General features: G+C 36.6%; 1 protein-coding gene across 1 annotated transcript; it reads right to left on the bottom strand.

The window, feature by feature from the left end:
* Positions 1-4,145: 4,145 nt before the first annotated feature.
* Positions 4,146-21,005, bottom strand: LOC113675961 (uncharacterized). The gene is made up of 21 exons (XM_089187426.1): positions 20,835-21,005; positions 17,955-17,990; positions 17,114-17,485; positions 12,964-13,353; positions 10,567-10,772; positions 10,398-10,457; positions 9,936-10,134; positions 9,107-9,214; positions 8,782-8,869; positions 8,450-8,540; positions 8,333-8,382; positions 7,958-8,084; positions 7,761-7,864; positions 7,286-7,388; positions 7,028-7,178; positions 6,823-6,904; positions 6,612-6,678; positions 5,603-5,691; positions 5,298-5,418; positions 5,011-5,052; positions 4,146-4,899 (listed from the first exon to the last, which is right to left on the bottom strand). The coding sequence occupies exons 1-21, from the start codon at positions 20,902-20,904 to the stop codon at positions 4,795-4,797; spliced, it is 2,661 nt and encodes an 886-aa protein (XP_089043552.1). The 5' UTR covers positions 20,905-21,005; the 3' UTR covers positions 4,146-4,794.
* Between the last annotated feature and the right edge of the window lie 172 nt (positions 21,006-21,177).

Genomic DNA, 21,177 nt, shown 5'->3' with positions numbered 1-21,177 from the left:
CTGTTTTCAATGATATGAAGGAGTTTATATTTTTTGTTGTTGAATACGAACCATATTTATATACAATCAATAGGCTCCAATGAAAAGTTAAATAGAGGTTCTTCCTCTGAGATCAGCTATAAAAATAATGTGAAATATGTAACTTTCTGAGTTTTTTTTCCTGTTTTTGTTGCTTGCCACAATGACACGACAAGCTTGGGAATCCCTGCTGTTGCTTTGTGTGTGCGAGATGATTTATGCTTAACTATCTGTTTTTTTAATTGATTTTCGATGACGTGTTTTACTTCCTTTCACCTTTTCTTTTGACTCTTTCTCGACCTAGTGGTTATGAGCCTCTGCTATTTTTAATAAATAATCAAATTCTTCGTCTTCCGTTGCGAAACCTGAAACAATACTCTCCAGCCGCTGTAACAGGTCATGCCGTCTCCTCCGTAATTTACGGAGGGAAGATTCGACGACATCCTCTGGAAATCTTACTTTCTTTTTTTCTCTACGTTCGCTGCAGTCGTCATTGCTTTTACTTTTCAGAGATTTTAACATGTTGCTTATCTTGTCGAACAATGCTTGTCTCTCTGTACTGCGTTGCTGTTTATCTATTTTTTCTCTAGATCCTTTCTTCCCCCAAGCTACGATAGCTTGACTTGTTAAATCAAAATTGAGATTGGAACTGTTCTTGGGGTCAAGGCCAACGTTTCCTATTTCTTTGTCCTTCACTTCTGCCAACGTTTTGGAGGTTCTCGACTGTTTCAATATATTACTGATTGCATCGAAACATTTTGTTCTTTCTTTTGAGCTCGAGCAACGGTTCTCATCGATAAGTTCATACAGTTCACTTTCGCTCACGTTGTTCTTAGCATCTAAAAGAGCATCGTTGATTATGCTGATAAAGAAGTTCATACAAAGAATAGTCAGAGTGAAGAGAATTAAGAAGGCGAATATTTTGTATATGGTGTTAGCCTGTGCCAACTCATTGATTGGTCTAGCTTTCACTCGACCAAGAGTTAGCTCGAGTTGGAAATAAGCTCCTTTCAGCACTAAAGAGTTGCGCTCAGTTACAGAGCCAAACATCAAGACACCGAAGTGCAAAAATGCCACAAAGAAAATGGATAAAACGATGCTAAAGGATAATAAAGATCGTGCAGATATCTTTAATGTTTTGGAGAATAGAACAACATAGTTGTTGAAGCGAATGATCTGCAATAGCTTGATGTTGACGATGAAAGTAAGAATTCCAATTACGACATTTTCCACTTCTTGGCAAGTGATAGCTTCTTGGAAACTTAGATTTTTTAAATGTTTCTATGCAGTTTTCCCATGGTTCACATGACTTTACTTTGTCGTATTATGTACATCACCACGGCAATCAGAGGGAAGACAATTTGGAATATCTCAATCCAATTCCACAGGAGCTTGAAGTATCGAAAACGATGATTGTAAAACCTGAAAATTTCTCTAACAAAATACAGTAAAACAAATACAATGTACAGAAACAAGCAAATCAAATAAAACTGATGCGAGGGTGTGCCCGTAGAATCAAGTGAAAGAACATGAGTTTGCATGGAGGCTGCTATCAGTTCAGAAGCATCAACTTCATATTCACCGACGGATTGAATCTAGAACACTCTGCCAGGACAACTCTCGTTTTTCTTTCAAGCCAACCGTTTATCTGTAAACTTGTTATTATGCTGAATCCCGTATGGCTATCATACCCGAGGTCTGCTACAAATCCTCCTCCATCATAAAAGGAGAACTGTCCCCACCTGGGTGTAGTGTCGGTTTTCTTGGCATGTTGATATCGCTGTTGATTAAGTATGATCGCTTGTCTAACACGTAGAACTTTCAGCAGCTAGTTGACGCATAGAAAGAGGAGACATTTTTCCCTTTTGGCATCATGTAATAGTGGCATAAAACGATAGCAATCAAGCTATTGTGTTTCTATTATCCTAAATATGGCTGCCAAAGCTGTTTTGCAGAAAACTAAGGGCAAACAAAATGACCACTGCACGAATGAATGTCTCGCTTGTGCTATTTGCTTTCTGATTACTTTCCGCTATATGGAATCTAAAAGCCCTCAGGAATTCAAGTTGTAAGAGATCCTTCTCTAATTATAAACTACGAGTTTACTGCGGACATCTGTAGAGTCTGGTTTGTTTTGTTTTAATTAACAGTGCCAAATATCCGCCACCTGACATTTCTTCTCGGTTTGCTGTTTGGCTGAATTTGAAAGGACGTTCCAAAATCGACATAAATGTTTCGCAAATGAAAAGTCAAGATATAATAAAGGTGGTACTTACCTGGCGCATAACTTTTAGACAAAGCTTTCCTCACTTTGCCGGATTCAGTTGCACGCATCACACAATCCATTAAGCGTACGATACTGTTATAGCTTGCTGTCAATAGCTGTCTTTACTCTTATACGAATTTGTCATTCCGGTTATTTATTTATTTTTTAATTATTTGGCATTGTATGGAAAGTGAAAATTATTAAGAAACTAATAATAATAATGATGATGATAATGCAAAGATCCCTAACTCTTCCTTTAGCGATTAACAACTAGTTTAGAAAGCCCGTGTGTAGAGTCTGGTATGTTTCGTTATTAGAGTTCCGTAGGTTTAAAAATCAAAATGAATTATTCACAAATGGAAAGTCAAGTTCGACGGTTTCATAGCTACCGCAGAATAACTGAAACAGGAATTACAAACGTCGTACTTACCCAACACACAAGATATTAAAAGGGTTTTGAAAATTTTGATCGGTTCAGTTCCATTTATCATCCACTTCATCATGCCCAAGATATGCAAAGGTTGCTGTTGAAAGCTATTGTTACACTTGTATTTGTTTCACCCTGCTTGAGAGTTAGAGTTTAATGCGAATCATTTTCGCTGATCGTATGTTCATAGCGTGTCTCCTTCTTTCTTTTTCTGTTACAGACGGACCACAAACTTGCACCTGAAGTTGAGCATTGTTTTTTTTTTTTTTTTTTTTTCAATTCCGTCGAAAAACTTCAAGGCATTAAACTAGTTTTTGTGGTTCAAGTTTTGTAAAGAAGCAGCTCAAATAAAATTGATGTTAGGAAAGATAATAATTTTTTTTATGAACTCTGCTGAATGAACTTTGTCTTAAACCAGCTACTGTTTTATTAACCGGCAGCTAAAGCTAGTATTTCATCAGCTCGTATGCGTAAATGGAAATTATTATTTATTCATCTCGCCGATGACGTGCTACGCATTTCTGTCGGTAGGTTTATTTACTTCGTATGCCTTCAACTCTGATGGACTAGCTCGCTCATGTGTTAATAACCGTGCATTATTATTTTTATAGTACGGCAAACTCCGAGTCAAAGGATTTCTTGTCGGTTTTCTTAGATCATGAGTTGGACGTGAATTTATATAAAGTTAATCGTTAATTAATCAGAATCCCAGCGGAGGCTAACGGCCGATGGTTTTAGTGTTCAGCCTACAAAATAGCTCTCCCCTTCAAAAGCGTCAGGTAGACCATTACTTTTGTGCCCAAATGACTCAATTCCAACATTTCATAAGGAGCGGTGGGGTCTAAATGTCTGAGTGTGCGAAGTTCTTGGGTCACTGATGTGCTCTGTGGGCGAGACATTCTACTCTCCGCGTTCATAGAATAAGTGATTATTTATTCGGGAATATTCTCTAGCCTAAGCTGCGAAATATTTAGTCAATCGAAGCTTAAAGCGAGTTGACCTATCGCATTTGAGCGCTGTGGAGAGAAAAGCACTTGCGCATTCCAGAGTGTTCTTCTGTATGCCCTCTTACGCCTTAATCGCATGCTTCTTTATCAGTGTTGAGTTATAAATAGGATGACATAGTTTAGACTGTTGTAAACCAAGTTGGGCATATTTACATTATCGGCTCTTAATTGTAGAAATTCTTTTTCAATGCTTGCCTCTCAGTTGTAGTGATACTTGAAAACAAGGCCTATGGAAATATTCCTCATTTCTATCTCTAAGCATTTTTCCTATAAATTGTGTACTCTGTGTAGATGTTCTTTTGTTTGTGCAAGAGATTATAATCTCGATTATAATAAAGTTCGAATATAACGCGCGCCTTAATTGCGAAAAAAAAAAATTAAAAATGGGCAAATGTAACTGATCAAAAAAAAGGATCCAGTCATTAGGTTTTTTTCTGGTTTTTTCAAATTAGTTGTTTATTTATTCAAACATTTACGTATTCATCTATTTATTCATTAAGCAACAACTTTGAATGTCCGCTTTAGCTACTACTACTATTAGTATCATTTGTTACGGTACAATTAAACCAATAGTAAGAACAATATTAAACAACTTGTAATATTCTCACCAAGAAGCGACTGTTAAAGGAAGTACACTATTTATACTAAATAAACTTTATTAAGCGCATTAAAAACCATCTCTTAGCTCAACCACTGACAAAATCTCACAGTTGTCTCCAAAGTTCCTCGAAATTATATCAACAATCTTCACAGTAGTTCTCCCTGTAGTCTTACTTGAAGGGCAGCCATCAACTGACTGAGCCATAAAAAAATTATTTCGATGAGTTTTGCCTGCAAATATACCATCGCTCAGAAAATAAACTTATAACTTACAATCATGAAGAAGATAGGTGACATTTACAATTGCGTGAGTGCTTAAACAATAATAAACAGAATGACCTTAACCTGCAGATCGTACCTCAGACCGATTGCAACCGACTAATCGCTGTTAACTAAATGATTGCACTAAGTAATTGACTGTTATTTCTAGTTGGCTAGATCTAGTTACTTGAGTTAAGTGCGACTTGGATTCAAATTCAGCACAATCTCACTTGTTTGACCTGTGAGCACTTCCTTGTGGTGTTGTCCTTTATTGAAGATGGAAAAACGATGTTCATCTTTCTTTTCAATCTTTCTTTGATCTGCACATAGACGAGCAACATAAATATTGGTTCTGAGCACTCACATTTATTGAAAGACTACAACTTGATGATATGCAGTTAGTGTAAAAACAGCTTAATTTTTTTTCTTACCTGATTGTTTCGCATGCAGTGTAAAGCGAAGATCAGGAAACCCTAACATATTTAAAAAAAAAATTAGGGAAATATCTATTTAGATGCTAATGAAGAGAAGTCTAGGAAGAATTGAAGAAATAAAAAAGAAATCTATTTTATTTAGCATAGTTAACAGCTTTTTGTTTTCATAATTCCAATAAATATCATGTAACCATTGTAATGGTGTCTCGCTTCGTTGACAAATTCAATCGAGATTTATATAATCAAGACTGGATGATTTTTGAGAGTAACCATAGAACACTCACCTGAGTAGAATTGAGTATGGTGAAGATGTAGGCAAAAGCTTTATGCACAGGCAAAAGGAGACCAAATAACCACGTGATACCCAGCAGGGGATTTATCACCACGCATGCTTTGATGCCAAGTCTAGGAGTTAAAAACAAAGAAAGAAAAGACATTCTTTTATTTTAATTTGACAAATAATTTTCATTGTTAGATATCGGAATGCCTTCCTGATTGAGGAATGGGGAAGTTAGGCGATTATCGCCTCACAGGAGCACATGGCAATCTCGTCCACTATTTTGTTTTAGTTTTATGTTGCAGGTCTTACCGTACTTGCTGAAAATTGTTGTTTTCCGCTGTTGGCTGCACCAAATTGGTCATTTCCTTTATAACGCTTACAAGTATCAAGATGTTGAGCTAAAAATACGATAGGAATAAATTGATTGTTTAGATATGATTGTCGAAAAAGCAAGAAAGGATCCTTGCCAAAGACGTCATTAGTTTGGTAAGGAGAGTGGAATGAAGAGTCATTTAAAGGGAATAGAACTCCCAGCCAGGGGACCTAAATTATGAGCTTCGATTCTCTGACAATGGGCTAAAGAAATTGCGAACAAAAGTGTCTAAACTGAATGAACCATACCAAGTGACACCTCATGTTAAATTATATAAATTCAATATCTCCTACTCTCCCTGCTATTTCATCTTTGTTAAAGTCTTTTTTTTATTAAGTTTTTTTAATCAGTGCTTTTTGCGCGAAACATCATCTTGGTACATATATCAATGTGAAACAGCGTGAGAACGTTAATATGGAGGCAGTGAGGATTTTTTTTACGCTATAAAGTAAAAATTGGAGAATTTATGAAGCTATTTTATGCCTGTGAAGACATTGTCTCAAAGGTTTTTCTCGCTATTGAAGGCCATCAGTAGGTTAAAATTGACAACCATTCCCGTAAACAGCAGCTCCGTCCAAAGTTTTTCGTGAGTAAATAGCAAAAGATAAATGGTAAATATTGTGTGGGGTCATATCATAAATATTTATCCCTTTAACTCCCAAGATCTGATTAGTAATTCTCCCCTCTAGCTGCTACAAATATTATTAAAAATAGTTATGAGAATTTGGTGTTAGATCAAGGCAACAACTTTTACCTGATAAGTTTACATATTCTCATTCGCTGTTTCCTGTATAATGTAAGGCTATTACAGAGAGAAGTTTCATGTTGATCACTCCTGGGAGTTAAAGGTTTAATTCGCTTTTTAAAGAGCAGAGGAAAAGGTCTTTTGGCAGCAATTAGTCCAAGTATACCAATCATAATCACCAACACGAATCATAAACTCACAACTTCAATGAAAGTCACAAAGGCGACGAATATCCAGGTCAGGTTGTTAGTCGAGGAAAGCCAGCAACTAAACTCGAATAATTGAAAGGCAGGAAAGAAAGACAAATTTTTAGCAAATGAAATGATACTGATTTAAAACTATACACAAAAACACAAAAGAAAGAATGTAATGAAATGAAGTAAAAGAAGGAACCGTTAAATTTTTCCTCACTATTTATCACTCGTATAGCTTTGTAATCCTTCTTTCCCAGCTGCGATGCCAAGTGAAATGGCCACCGTGATCACTGGAAGGCCTACCCATAAAGAAAGAAAGGAAATAGAAACACTGCAATGGATGACAACACCGGTTTTGGCGATCCGAAAGCACTGATGCATGGTTATAGCTACCTGTGCATGTTGTAAAATAATAAACTTACCCCATGAGAGGACGTGATACATGTGCATCTTGGCGTTGATATTATAAACTTTCACAACGAAGAGGTAGAGATAAATTGCCTCGATCAGCATCCAACAGAAAGCGGCCATCAAGAAATACTGCATCAGAGCTGCTATTGTAACACAAGCAGCCTGTGAAGAGAAAGATTTTTTCGTATTCTTATCGCGCTCCTTTAGATTAGATATTTTTGGTGCAAAGAGTAGATTCATTCTATGGATATGAAAGAGAGGCCACTAACTTTGTTTTCTGTTGCGTTTATTCCCGCGAGGAAGATGATCTGTCCAGCTCCAAGGGACATGGAAACACTCAGTCGAATTTGAGAGAGAGGTTGACGAACATCTCTGATGAAATAATAGGTAAGTACAGCAAGAACCACAAAATTTAATCAAAAGGTACAGCAAAATGTGGCTAAAGATATCAACTAAATCTTGGCAGCAAAGGAAAAAAAAAGACAGTGAAGAGCTCTAGAAAGGACCAAAAAAAGAAAGCATTTCGAGGAAAATGGCTAAACCCTAAACAATTCATGAACCGTGAAACCATGAGCATTTCAATCGCTCTTAATGGGGCATGAAGTCTACTTTGAATTTGTGAGTTATTCGGCAGACATGTCTTTTCTTATTGGCATGGAGATTTGCATTGAGATCTCTTTTCTCTCTAGCCTAGTTGAGGGGAGATGAGAATCTACGTCATCAATATTCAGGTACATTACATACGTGAGGCAGTAATAAAGTATCAATGTTAAAAGTATTCCGACGATGGAAAGGCTCAGTCCCACGTAGGTGATAACTTTCAGGACTGTTTCGTCCTCCTCGGTGAGCTATGTCAAAAGAGAAAAAAAATTAAAGGAGAACATTGAGGCAGTTAATTGAGCCCATAAAATGAAAGAGTAAGGCAAAAATTATTTGATTACCTTTAAGCTACCGCCGTAGTCCATTAAGACGGCAAAATGCGTCAAATGATTGCAGCTGCAAACTGTTTCTTCTGAGTTGCTTTTTGATTTAACTACATGGCATCCTTCCTCTGAAAATCCCTCAGACCTGAAAAATTAAATTAACAAAGCACACAAAATAATTCATCGTCTAGGGAAGAGGTGATGTTTGACAATTTGCGCTAGGTTTTTCCTCCATTGTAGTTTTCGCAGCGAGAACATTTGAGTCAGTTTTCCTCTCTCTAAAAACGACAACATGTTAGCCTCCGGGAAACATCTGACTATGAACTTTCATTCATACTCTGCCATACTTAATTTTATTTTAGAACGAAGAAATACTAAAGAGGTATTTTTTACCTTTTGCTGAGGCCACTCCAAAACATGCAGCGCTTCTCTGCTGTCAAAACCTGAAAATAGATTTTATCTAGTCAGAATGAGTCATAATAGCGCGTAACAACTAATTTTTAATGTTACCTTTAGGTTTTTGAACTTAAGGATGACATTTTCTGCCAATTTATTAGGCTTGGGGTCCATAGTTACGGCCATTATCCTGGAGTTGATATACCTATGAAGAAATTATATTTGTAAATGAACCAAAATCGAGGAATCAACAAACATATACTATTGCTAGATTCAAGCGAGTTTTTTATGAATATGGAATTGTCTGAGACAGACAGGAAGACTTCGAACCCTATATGAGGTTTTTGAAAGTTTCTAAACTCAGTTTGGTTGAACTTTAATCTTATGTTTCCATATTATGTGTTTTGGGGGGTAAGCGACATAGAAGGAGATCAAAATATCATGACCTTTTGTTGACTGTTTCATTCCTGATGGGTTGGTCCGTCAGAAGTCGGTCATGCAGATCCTTGTACACAAAAGCCACTACCAATGATCCTTAAAACCCCCCAAGAATCAACAAAAAATAAGTTAGAAAAAACAAAAACACAAAATTCAAATTTTAATCAGGGCCTGAGGTATGTGACTTTAGAAGGAAGGCAAAGAATTCAAGAAAATATACTATGTAAACTAATGAAGCGCATTTTTATGGGGCTTTATTTCAATACAGGAATTCAGATTGGAGAAACTAAGGTAATTAAAAGTTGTAAAGTTAACACGCCGGTTAATACGAACCATTTTCCTCAAAATTTGAAGAAGCGATATCGATTGTCGCTTGCCATCGTTGTTCATCAAAGTGGAAGAAACTCGCATTCTGGCGATAGGCTTTTTGAATGGCCAAAACTGTCAGAAAAACAACTCAATGACAAATAAAAGCACTCACGGTGAAATTAACAATAGCACGTCTGCAAAACATGAGTTTTGCGAAGTACACAAAAATTTTTATAATCTTAGTGAGTGGACGTGTACCGTTTGTACTTTATTTGCCCTTCAGCGAATATTCGACGGATTCAATCATTTTAAAAATGATTTTTTATGTAAAACTGATGAAAAGGTATGTAGTACTGCACGGACTAAAATTGTGAAAATTAATTTCGTTCCTCGAAGCGTTTTGGCGGAGAACAATAGAGTTCATTAGGGAGTTTGTATGAGTACGGTTAAAAATCTTGCATATATATGCATTGCAGACGATGTACTTATTTTGAGCTCAGTGCATAGTATGAAGTAAGGGGACATTATTTGTAAGATTGACAATTTCAGTAAGTAAAGTGTTACTCGCCAATCTATAAACAGAGCAAGTCGAAGGGTTTCAGAATTTTGAAGGATTCCTATTCTCTCTTGTTGATTTCAAACCACCTTTTATTTCCTTCTCCACCGCAAAAAGCCAAAGTTAAAAAAACGAGCAGATGAACCAATGACATCCAACAATAAAGTTTCTAATAATTTTGGTCTATAACTGAGATTTATCTTGAAAACTATGTTACTCAGTCGGTCAGTCAGCAAATCAGTAAGTAACAAAGCAATAGATTTTGAAACTAAACAGGATTGAAGGCCGCCACCTCACCCATGTTTGGGAAAACGATCCTTTCTGAAGGCCTCATTCCACTCAGGTGTTGCTTGCCATAATTAATAGCAAATTTCTCGACGGCCTCTGCCACCTCAAAGATGGATTTTCTTAGTGTCTTAACCTCTTCCATGCTGACCTTGCCTTTTGCAACTTTCTTGAGATTTATGGTGAAATCTTCAAGCACACCTACAGCCTCCTATAATTACGTAAATATTCCCAGATCATTAACTAGCCAGTCTTGTATACACAACTTAACACAAAGCAGGAGGCCCCAGATGGTGTCCAGGGTATTCCTCATCAAAATAACTCTTTTAGGGTCCTGGGTTACTTTTTAAGCCTCACCATTTTCACCCTGTATGGCTTGAATGGTGGTTTATCTTAAATTTCAGATATTTACTTTTTTATGGTGTAAATAGATATATCAGGGTTAAAAGCCTTCAAGTTATGAAAATTGCATACCTGTATAGAAATCTTTCTGGTAACATTTATTCCGGATAATTTTGACACATAGTAATTTGCCTGGAATAATAATAATAATAAAAAACAATTGTCTGTCACATTAATGGACCGAGAAGATCTCGAAAAGTGACATGCAAAGAAACGCTAAAGGACTATTCAGAACACATACCAAATGCTCAACTGTCCTAAATAACAATGACGATGGTGCTGTTAGCGATGGCGATGGCGATGGCGATGGCGATGGCGATGGCGATGGCGATGGCGATGGCGATGGCGATGGCGATGCTGATCCTAATGCCGATGATAATAGAGATGACGATGGCGATGACAATAGAGATAGCGATGGCGATGCTGATGCCGATGCTAATGATGATGCTTAAGATGGATGAGATTGTAAATCTTCGATTAGAATGAGATATTAATTGAGCTTATTTGCCGTTTTACGGCTTACCTCTTAACACGTGTTTGTATATTTTTCAAAATAATAGGGTAGCGGATGGCAGGAAACACAGAGGGCGTAAAGGTTCAAAACTTCAAGCTTGTTATCATCGCTCAATTTACAAAACTTGGATGAAACGGATATTTTATAATAAGTAGACGCTAGCGAGGATCCTTTTGGTTTTCTTCAACACAGGTTTTACAAATGCGTATAAACACTATACGTGATGCGCCACTGTTACGAAGTGCTTCACCCGAAGTGTGCTATGCCAATTGACACTATTGGAAAACACTACAAAATACCTCGAACATCCCCATTGTTAACACTGCTATGAAAGGAAAAGACTAAGAAGCAATAGTTTTCGTTAATTGATACCGAGGATAGGTAAGTGGTTTACTTCTTAGCCATTGGCTTTATGGAGATACAATTACATGCAAGAAAAACTTTTAACATAAAGCTGGAAAAGTTCGAGAAATGAGATGAAACATTATAAATGTCAAGAAAGACCTACAAGAAAAAACGCAATTAACGTCATAGCGGCTCACGTGCTTACACACTGATCGGAAAATATTAACATTCTCTGTCACTGTCCCTACAGTTTAGTTCCGCCGAACGTAAGAACATTTCCATCAACCTTCAGTCCGATCAGAACGTTCTACACAATTACATTACATGAACACGTGGCAATTTTCCATGCGCTTAAATTGTATTCTACCGATCAATTTTCATTTTGCCTCATTAGGCCTGACTCCATCATGTGTCATTTCCTTGTAAACAACCTGCGTAATAGATTTCGCTCACCGTGGAGTTTCTATGGCTCAGTGGTAGAGCATCGGAGCGCGGAATCCGAAGGTCTGAGGTTCGATTCCTCATGGGACTCAGAATTTTTTTCTTTGTCCCACGCTCGTGACAAGACGAATCCATCTTTCTCTCTTCTGCATTTTAGCACTTATTCGAACCGCACTATCCAACACCACTCAAAAAATTTCAGACGGAACTAAATGTTACTGAGAGTAAATTTTCAACGCAGTTCTCCTGTGTATTGACTTTTTCTACGAACAAAAGTCCTTTTCAGTTACCTCGGACTTAATCCCATCGCATGTTAATTTTTCTGTTATAAAACTGAAAACGTTAGGAACACAAAGTGTCCCATCTCAACCCTCCGAGCCAAAATAACGAATCTTATATGCTATGCATGCCTATGTTTATTTTATTTTAGTAGGCAGAACATCCATTAAATTCCAACCCAGTGTTGACGAAAAAAAATATCTACATGCCCTGGTGACATACGAAAACTGAGGTAACCCTTACTATCCTCGCTGTAGAGTAGCGGTTGTTAGGTTGATCGAAATGTTTGCCTTATTCGAATTAAAAGCAGGATGGTCAGATTCTTATGTTCACTGCACATTTTGCATTGCATTTAATTTAGCCCCTACAACTTTACAGTTCAAAGGATCGGATCTCGAAATAGAATACAATAAACATAAAAATTGATTCCCTCTGCGAAGAAAAAATAAGTCTCGAAGTCTTTTGCATTTGTTTTATAAAACGACAGTTGGCATGTATCTTTACCGACTGAGTCACTACCTTTTCACAAAAGATAACGCACTTCATATCATCACGTGTTGCTATCTAACAAAGCAATCGGATCGCTGATTCTTTGCAGTTGGTATTCACCACCATTTTATTCAATCGAAAGGATAAATTAACTACGTGAAAATAAGCGACAATTGAAAGTTTCACAATTGTTGTTACTCGTAATGGTAATAGTAACAGCGCCATTTAAAACTTTCCTCTGCTCGCAAGGTTAAAAGTTAGACATGTATATCGTGAAAACGTTCATTAAAATTGTTTCAAACATATTTTCATTCATGCAAATGTAAGTGTAAACTTGATCCCGACTGTCAGAGGGTTTATAAAAATGATGTCGTGAGTATCGCAAACGTCACCAAAGAATGTTTTTGTTACGGCTAAGCGCTTCTGGTGCCTTTTAGTTTACTCAAAATAATAATAATAATAATAATAATAATAATAATAATAAGAAGAAGAAGAAGAAGAAGAAGAAGAATAAGAAGACAAAAAGGGAAAAAATAAAGCAAAACAAAACAAACTAAAAGAAAAACTTACCCTTGGAAATCTCACAAATATAAGCGTGCCAGTTCCCCCAAGCTGTGCTACCAAACACGCCCGGTTTGCCATTACTGGACCGCTTGTACATGATGGCCTTTTCGTGTTCACCACTTGGCTCCCCTTTTCCCCATTTGTAAATAGTCAGCGGTCTTTCACTCACCCAGATCCAATTCCCGGCTTTTTTTGTTAAACCAATACTCCATGTACTTATATAGTACTTAGTATTTCGTCTTTGAATCTCGTCATTAATGAACTTCCATTCCTCTTCGGTTTCAATGGATACTAGGTCCCCTCCTTGGTTTTGGCAGGTTTCTCTGTTAAAGAGCCATGACCATCCATTCACCGAAATTATGTACCAAGAGTTCTTAAAAGTTATGTTTGAGCATCCTACAAAATGATAAAAACGAAAACAAAAATACTAATTATAATAATGATGATAAACAAAGTGATAATAATAACAATGATTACGAGATAAAAAAAAAACTATGATCACAATCACAATAAAGGAGGAAAAATGAGCAAGAAAATGTGATTTTTTCATTTTCTATTTTATTCCTTTTTAACTCGTGAATTGCGCGCATGCGCAAGAGCGAGTTATAGATACGATGTGGGGAATAGCATTCGCTCGCTCGCTCGCTCGCTCGCTCGATTGGTCGATTCCTGTAAACGTTTTTAGATTTTGGGCTTTTGAGTACATTTGATAGTTTTTGGCGAGCAATAAACAGACGAAATGGCGACCTTTGTTGCTAAGAATAGTGGTGGGGTGAAAAAGAAGCCAATGATAATCTTAAAAGAGTTTTTTTTTTCGTTTTAGTTTCAACAAGCGGCGCCAGCGACTGGCAAGCATTCAAGGATTCACACTGAAATAACAACAACCTTCGTTTTTCATAAAATTGTAATTTACAATCCTTGAACTTGAAAACAATCCGAAGATTCATTGAAAATATCACTTACTGCGAAGCGCTCGGAGTTTACAGATGTTCAAAAGCTTTTTCTGTTATAGCGTGAGATTGAGGACAAAATTGATCATTACGTTTCGTCGCGTGTGTTTTTCCTGTGTGAAGCAACAAAAGATGCCGGCGACTGACTAAATAACAAGTTAACACGAAAATCAAATAACACTTAGACAAACAATTTTAGCTACCGATTTTCAGTGAATTTTTAAAGAACAATTTTCTTGTAAGTTTCAAGACAATTTGAAGATTCAACATACATACAACGTACTAAAATGCGAAAGTTACACACCACAAAATTGATAAATAGGCCTGAAATGAAATTCTATCTTGTTATTGATTATACGTTGCCTAGCACGTGACTTAAATCTACCCAGGCGGAGATCTAAAATGACGGTGGCAGGCTTGGCTTAGTTATATCACTCAAAACTCGTTCCCGTTTGTCTCATTTGATAAAGAGGGAATCGTTAATGTTTTCATTAAGACAGTATTGCCTTGATTTTCTAATATTTACAACGAAAGACAGTAAATTTCACTTTTCACCCACATTTACTTCCAACCTTTTCTTTTGAACCAGAAACAAAAATGATAGACGTTTAAAACACATGACATCATCCACCTTGTTAAATGTAATAGCATGATCATTTCAATTGTAATGCCTTCTTGTCCCAACGTTACTTTGTTTCTTTGCTACATTAGCGAACACTGAACTACTGCTCGTACTCTAGATGACAATCAACCACAAAATTCCCTAAACCAGATAACATTAAACATAATCTCAAAAATCATGTGTCAATTCACGAGTTTGCTCACAGAGCACTTTGATTTTTTTTAATTTAACATCTGTAGTTTATGTTTGGTCAGTGTCAATTAATACAGTACGTCTTTCTTCACTACGGCGTCCACCATCTCTGCTTTCCTTTATGAACTTCAGCTAAAAGTATCTGTGAGTTCGTGTAATTTTAATAGCTGAATTTTTGGATATTAATTAGTTCCTTGTTGAGCTGACGCCTCCCCTCACCCCGCCCCTTATTCTTCCTCCCCCATCTGAACAGACTTAAAAAACGTAAAATTAAATGTGAATATAAGTTTTCATAAATGTGCAACCGGAGATACCCAGTTCACCGTATACAGTTGCTATGGAAAAGTTTATCGAAAAAACAAAACAGAACAAAAATTTAAAGGGCACGCGACAAACTCAAAAGATTATCTTGGTGGTGGTAATCAACATGGACATAAAAAGGTAAAGATTAACTAATTAAGTTTACTTTGTGCTTTTCTTCCGATTTGATTGCAGTTTCGAATTAAAAGTCAATCTTGTATTAAAAATAGGTTCAAAGCCGTCGTGCCTCGTCCTTAAAGTGACGTTTTCTTATGCCCCATTCACACCAAAGCTTAAACATGTTTAAAAGTTGTTTTGTTAAACACAGTTTAATTTTTTTTTCTTCATAGAAACTATTTAACCGAATATTTTTGACTTGAATGTAGCACATCGGAAATGCAAGTTAGCAAGTACTTGAATCCTATGGAAAATCAAGTTTTTCAGTTCTCTGTTTATAATTTTCATTCAATGAAAACCAGTTTAACAAAACATGTTTTGCTGGTGTGAATGGGGTATTAGACTTCCCTGAAATCCTAAGGTCGTCTAACTATGACCTGAAAGCTACCCACAATATCTCTCAAGGTCACCGCTTGCACTTCTGACACGCTTTTTCCCGAAACATTTTCCCGAAAGAACTGTATTTATTAGTTGTTTTTCTGAACGGTAACGAATCATGCAATCTTTGTGGTTCTTAATGCCGTCCGGATTTTCCTATCTCTGCCTAGCGGCACGGTAACGTTTGCTCGAGTCGCTAGCTACAACCCTAACTTCGTTGTCATTTTTCATAAATGTATTTCGTTTGCCAGCTGAGCAGTATTTTAAAGCAAATCATTTTAAAGCAAATCAAGCTGATTATTAATCCTCTCCTTCTCTCTCTCAAGTCACTGTGGCTGCCGGCAAAAAGAATGGTAAAATGATTTTTGGTAACAAGTTTGTCATTAGATGGGTTGACGCGCGGCCTGAAAACCGTTTGTAAGTAACCTTGACCTTCACTAGAAGTAACTCAGGAAGTTAGAACGTGAGGTGTTTGTTTAAAATTGAATTAATTAATGGGATTTTCAATCATTTAATATCTGAATTCTTTCAAACAATTTGTTCATTGAAAAACAGAAAGCGAAGTCTTCATTATATACTTTAAAGACGCTTTTGGTAAGTCTTTGCAAGTCTCCTCAAATTAGACATTTGTACCGTAAACTTCATAACAGTAAACGAAGGAATTCAACGAGAAAAAACCGCATTCAAATCCACTTTTTGACAAAAGACCAGATTTACACAAAAGATTGCACCAAATAAACGAGCAAACTCCCACAATCTCGAAACAGATTTAAATTTACTTACAATTACTTTCCATTAATTGACTGATCAGAGCTATACTTCATTCATCAATGGATAGTCGATGGAAATGCGTAATACTTTCCGTAAGATTATTGACTGTTTTTAAAGAAAAAAATTTTCGTGACAGACATTGAACTTAAGTTTGTTTGCCAAACCAGTACCGTTGATGTTGTTGTTGCTATTGTTTTTTGTTTGTTTTTTTGTTTGTTTGTTTGTTTTTAACGTGCATGCGCTTTTGTTTCTCACGCGCTCTGTCATTGTAAATTGTGCACTCCGTCTTCAGTACCGGTACTCAAGACCTTGAGCAAACATACTTCGATGTGTTATGTTTAAAAGAACATGTATTCACTCACCGACGTCAGTGAACACGCCTTGTAACTTGTGGCAAGGGAAAATTCCGTTGGTTAGATTATCGTAATCTCAGCGCGCTCGACAAAAAAAATTTGTGTAAAATTGTGTACAATTTCGATCGCTGTTTTTTCCAACTGCAGGTGATGCAAAAAAGGACAATTTTAGAGTGATCTTTTTTTTTTTTTTTTTTGACATATATCCCGGATTTTTTTCATAGGCATTATGTTCAACCACTAATGCGCGCCTAAAAGTTCATTCGTCGCTCACACGTACAAGTTAGGTGAGGTGAGCGTATTATGTGAACAATATTTTCACTTTTAAGAAGCAAGAGAAATTTTCCTGACACAAGTGCAAGACTGTAATGTTTCAGCACATAATATACTTTATGGTTGGAATGTGATCTTACCTCCGGGCATCTCGCAAATGAAGGCGTTTTCATCACCCCAAGAGATACTATTAAATAGGCCTCTGTTCTTGGATATTTCCGCTCTATCGTCTCTATCATCTAACTGAGAATCTCGCCATTTCGAAATGTTCAGTTGTTCTCCACTCTCCCAAGTCCAAACTCCGCCCACCTTCCCTAAACCAATGTGCCACGCACTAGTATTCCAAGTGCCACGCTTTTGAATCTCCTGATTGATTAACTGCCATTCTTCTTCAGTTTCGATGGAGACTAAGTAACCTCCCTGGAGGTAACAGACATTCTCGTTGCTATACCAATATCTTCCGCTTTTTGAAAATATGTAGGAGGAGTTTTTGAAACAGGTTGCTTGGCACTCTATAAAAAAAAATAAAGGAATAAAGAAACGAAGAAAATGTATACTGATTGTAACAATAGTGATAATTCTGATGATGGCATGGAGACAAAAAAATAAATAAATAAATAAATAAAGGAAAAAATGTATACTGATGATAACAAGAGTAATAACGATAAAGATATGAAGAAGAAAAAGAAAATTTATACCATTAATGATAAAAAACAATGGGCATCAAAACCCTCTACGTCACCGAAGAAAAATTATAATTAGCCAAGGTTTTATAAGTGGAAATTGGGGAAATCAGGGTAATAGCACCGTTAATCTTTGACCTTTTTGTTTTGCTTTCCAACTAATGTTTTTAATCGCAAAACGATCGATGTCATTGCAGCAGGAAGTCTATAACTAATCATTTTGATAATTCAGTCGGATCCTTTATTTTCACGTCATTTTAAGATACATAAATATTAAATTGTAATTACACTTCCTCACCTGTTCCTGGCAATTCCATTATCAAATGAAGGATGACTGTAGAAGAGAAAATGGGAAAATAATTTTACTGTTATGTCGATTGTAACATTTGAAACAACAAAAGAGTTTCTTAAATTTCAAGTTAGACTAGTACTAGAGCATTTTATTCGCTACATGCACCTTCAAATCTACCCATGGCTTTTTTACCTTCCCTAAGGAGCTAACTGAGGAATTGAACAAAAAATTGCAGTATTTCCGCAAGCAGCTGAACAAAACTTGTTACCTATCGGACGTCAAGATAGATAGATTAAAAAAAAATACAGAATAAAAAAAACAACAACCAAAACAAAAATTAGCAAAGAACTAACAAACATCTTTATCTGATGATGTTATCTTCTTTATACACGAAAACAAAATCTCGAACAGCGTTAAGGTATTTTTTTTTGTTTTTATCATTATTGTTTTTTTTTTCATCATAACTGTTCTGCTGGTTGCGCTGGTTGCGCTGGTTCTTGGTTCTAAGGTTCCGCAGTCTGCTGCTATTCAAATGAATAAAGGAGTAAGTTTCTAAAGAAGCAGTGGTGCTGCGTCGGTGGGAGAGTATAGCAGGTAATTTAGTGTTAACAACTGGGTTGAAAACGTAAATTAGCTAAAGCTTTTTTACCCTTTTCAACCCAGTTGTTAACACTAAATTACCTGCTGCTGATATTCAGTTTATTACCACCCCATGATGTTCTTGTTTGTTTTTTCTTTTTCTACACTCAGGCAATTGCGGGAGAACCATTTCGAAAACGGAACCCGCACCGGGTTTTGCGGATGGTATGTTGGGGAGTTCGAAAACCGAATTTCAAGGCAAACCGTATGGTTTAAATTCTCTATTATCGCGTAGTTACGAAGCACAGAAGTGTCCCGCGTTGTCTCGGGAGACTCGCAGCAAAAACATATTTTGCGGGTAATAGTCGTCCGTACCAGACGGTATTTAAATAATCTGCTGGCCGGCAATTTGGATTGAATTATTTATTTTTATTTATTTATTTTTTTAACTTTTCAATTGTATTTATTTATTTTTTTAGCTCAAAAGCGGCTCGAGCATGCTGCGACAGAACTCGTTAATGGTTCCTGACCGTGTGCCCGTCGCTTCAACCACGAGCTCTTATCCGTTTCGGTGAGTTTCTTCAACCATTCCTCATCGAGTTTCCTCGATACTTGTGCTTACAGCCAGGATTCTTTTTTAGTTTCACCATAGGAATCTTCCCTTTTTTTACCTTTCGCCATTCACAGTCTAGTTTTAAACGCAGACAATGTCACCCTGAACAAGCTTATTGACTCTTATCAAACGAAAATGACTCGAATACAATTCTGCCCTTAACTATATGAAGATTTGAGGTAAAACGTTAACTGACCGAACAGACCCTGGCTAAGAATGGGAAATTCCTAGTAATATTCCCCTGTTGCTATTTTAGCGCTAATACAAGGAGTTTGATTGGTTTGCCGCCGTTACAGAAGAAGAAGCAAACTTTTTCCTTCGAAACGATCGAGCGCTGTTAGCGAAAACTGAAAAATCGCAAAGGAAACGTTATCGACGCTAACACGTTTGTGACCAAGATGTTTGTAAAATAGCCTCCACCTGGTGCGAAAAATTGCACTTTATCTATTTCCTTAGAACCAATTTTGTTTCCTTGGGGTTGAAATATGACTGTAAAACAGTCCTTAAAAGATTACCTCGATCAAAGCAATTGCGGAGAAAGAAACCACAAAGAGGTGATCAAAACTTTGACGCGGTTCAAAATCGTCCCTCGCAGTTCTAATAGTAAATGTGCAACAAAGTAACATTCTTGGAGAGATGCAAATATTACGGCCTCTTACCTTTTTTTTTCTCTACAATTTCTATGGTGTTCCCTAACCTTTGAGGATTACTTTGTCGTTTCTTTTTTATTATTATCATTACAATCATTCAGAGGTCAAATATAAATTTATCATATATTTCTAATTTTAAAAATGTTTTGGTCCCCGGATAAGGATAACTGAGATAATTTCAGGAAACATGCGTACAAGTGCACTTTTGAGGCAATCAAGTTATTGTTTGTTTTAATATATCTGACGAGAAAAAACGAAAAAGTCTATAATTCAGTCGAAGAGAAAATAAATAAAATAACAAAATGACATATTAATAATAATAATAACAATAAAATTTGGATGGAAAATACGAATTGCAAATCAATGTAGCCCAAGAGAACACAAAAGCCAGTCCAAAATATGATAAATGAGTTAATACCACCAGACCTTTTTTCGCTTTAGTGGGGTGGAATTAATTCCACGGAAGTGATATGAGTACACACCGATATTACAAAATGTTAAGAAAAAGGGTTACTGAACACAAATTGCACCGCTGGGTTTAATTTTATCACAGTTTTTCCTTTTTTTTTAATTGTTTTAGCAGGAATGGAACGACTGATGCTTCGTCGAACGACGAAACTCCAGTTAGCCAAAGATGGTAAGAACAAAGCTTTTAGTTCCTTTGATCTTTATGATCACGCGGACCGCACTTCATTTTCAAAACTTCGTAATTGTTTCATACTGACTCATTGCTTTCAAATCATTTCGAATTGTGTCGTGGCAAAAACTGTATTAAAAAAAATGTGCAAACTCCGCATTTAGCCAGTTGTTTTATGTGATAAAACTCAAGAGCGGACGTTGTCGAGTTCAATCGATTTGTTTTTAGAGAGATGAATACTTGCCACTTGACTTGCGTCTCTCTGGTTTGAAGCGGCCGAGGGTTGCATGATGCCCCGATACCGACATATTGATATCCTATCATTTATTCCTTAATTCATTTTTTTAATTCATTGTCTTCTTTGTTTCTAAAGCATAACCAAGAGAAGTAGTAAAGCTTGTACTTACTCAGCGCAGAACGTAAAGACAGGGCTGTGGACATTTTGCTGGATTGAATCCCTCTCATCGCACCACCCATCAACTTACTCAATCAAAAGTTGCCGTTAGTGTATGTCGGCACCCTTATAATGGTCCGTGACTTGGTAAAATCACAAGAGCAGCCGATTTTAGTCAACGTTTTTTAAATATTTTATAGGACGTGAGTGTAATAAACATCGCATTCGACCGCTTTTGCTGACATAAGCCGCGAGAGTTCTATTTTTCCACTCGTAAACAGACCAATAAAACTAAAAGCTCTTTACACCAGATGCAGAATGCTGTTTTACTTAACAGATGCAAGTGACCCACGACA

The sequence above is a fragment of the Pocillopora damicornis genome, chromosome 1 (genome assembly GCF_964200805.1).
Source record: "Pocillopora damicornis chromosome 1, jaPocDami1.2, whole genome shotgun sequence".
NCBI lineage: Eukaryota > Metazoa > Cnidaria > Anthozoa > Scleractinia > Pocilloporidae > Pocillopora > Pocillopora damicornis.
The sequence above is the reverse complement of the archived record's forward strand: the minus strand, read 5'-3'. Positions and strand labels throughout refer to the sequence as shown.

What these genes read in the sequence shown, in the direction of transcription:
- LOC113675961 (XM_089187426.1), bottom strand. Translation starts at nt 20,904, where the DNA reads ATGGGTGGTGCGATGAGAGGGATTCAATCCAGCAAAATGTCCACAGCC. An exon ending in GATCGTTTTCCCAAACATGG is followed by an intron (nt 9,215 to 9,935) that starts GTGAGGTGGCGG and finishes TTTTTCTGACAG; the next exon opens with TTTTGGCCATTCAAAAAGCC. An exon ending in ATACTTTATTACTGCCTCAC is followed by an intron (nt 7,389 to 7,760) that starts GTATGTAATGTA and finishes TTATTTCATCAG; the next exon opens with AGATGTTCGTCAACCTCTCT.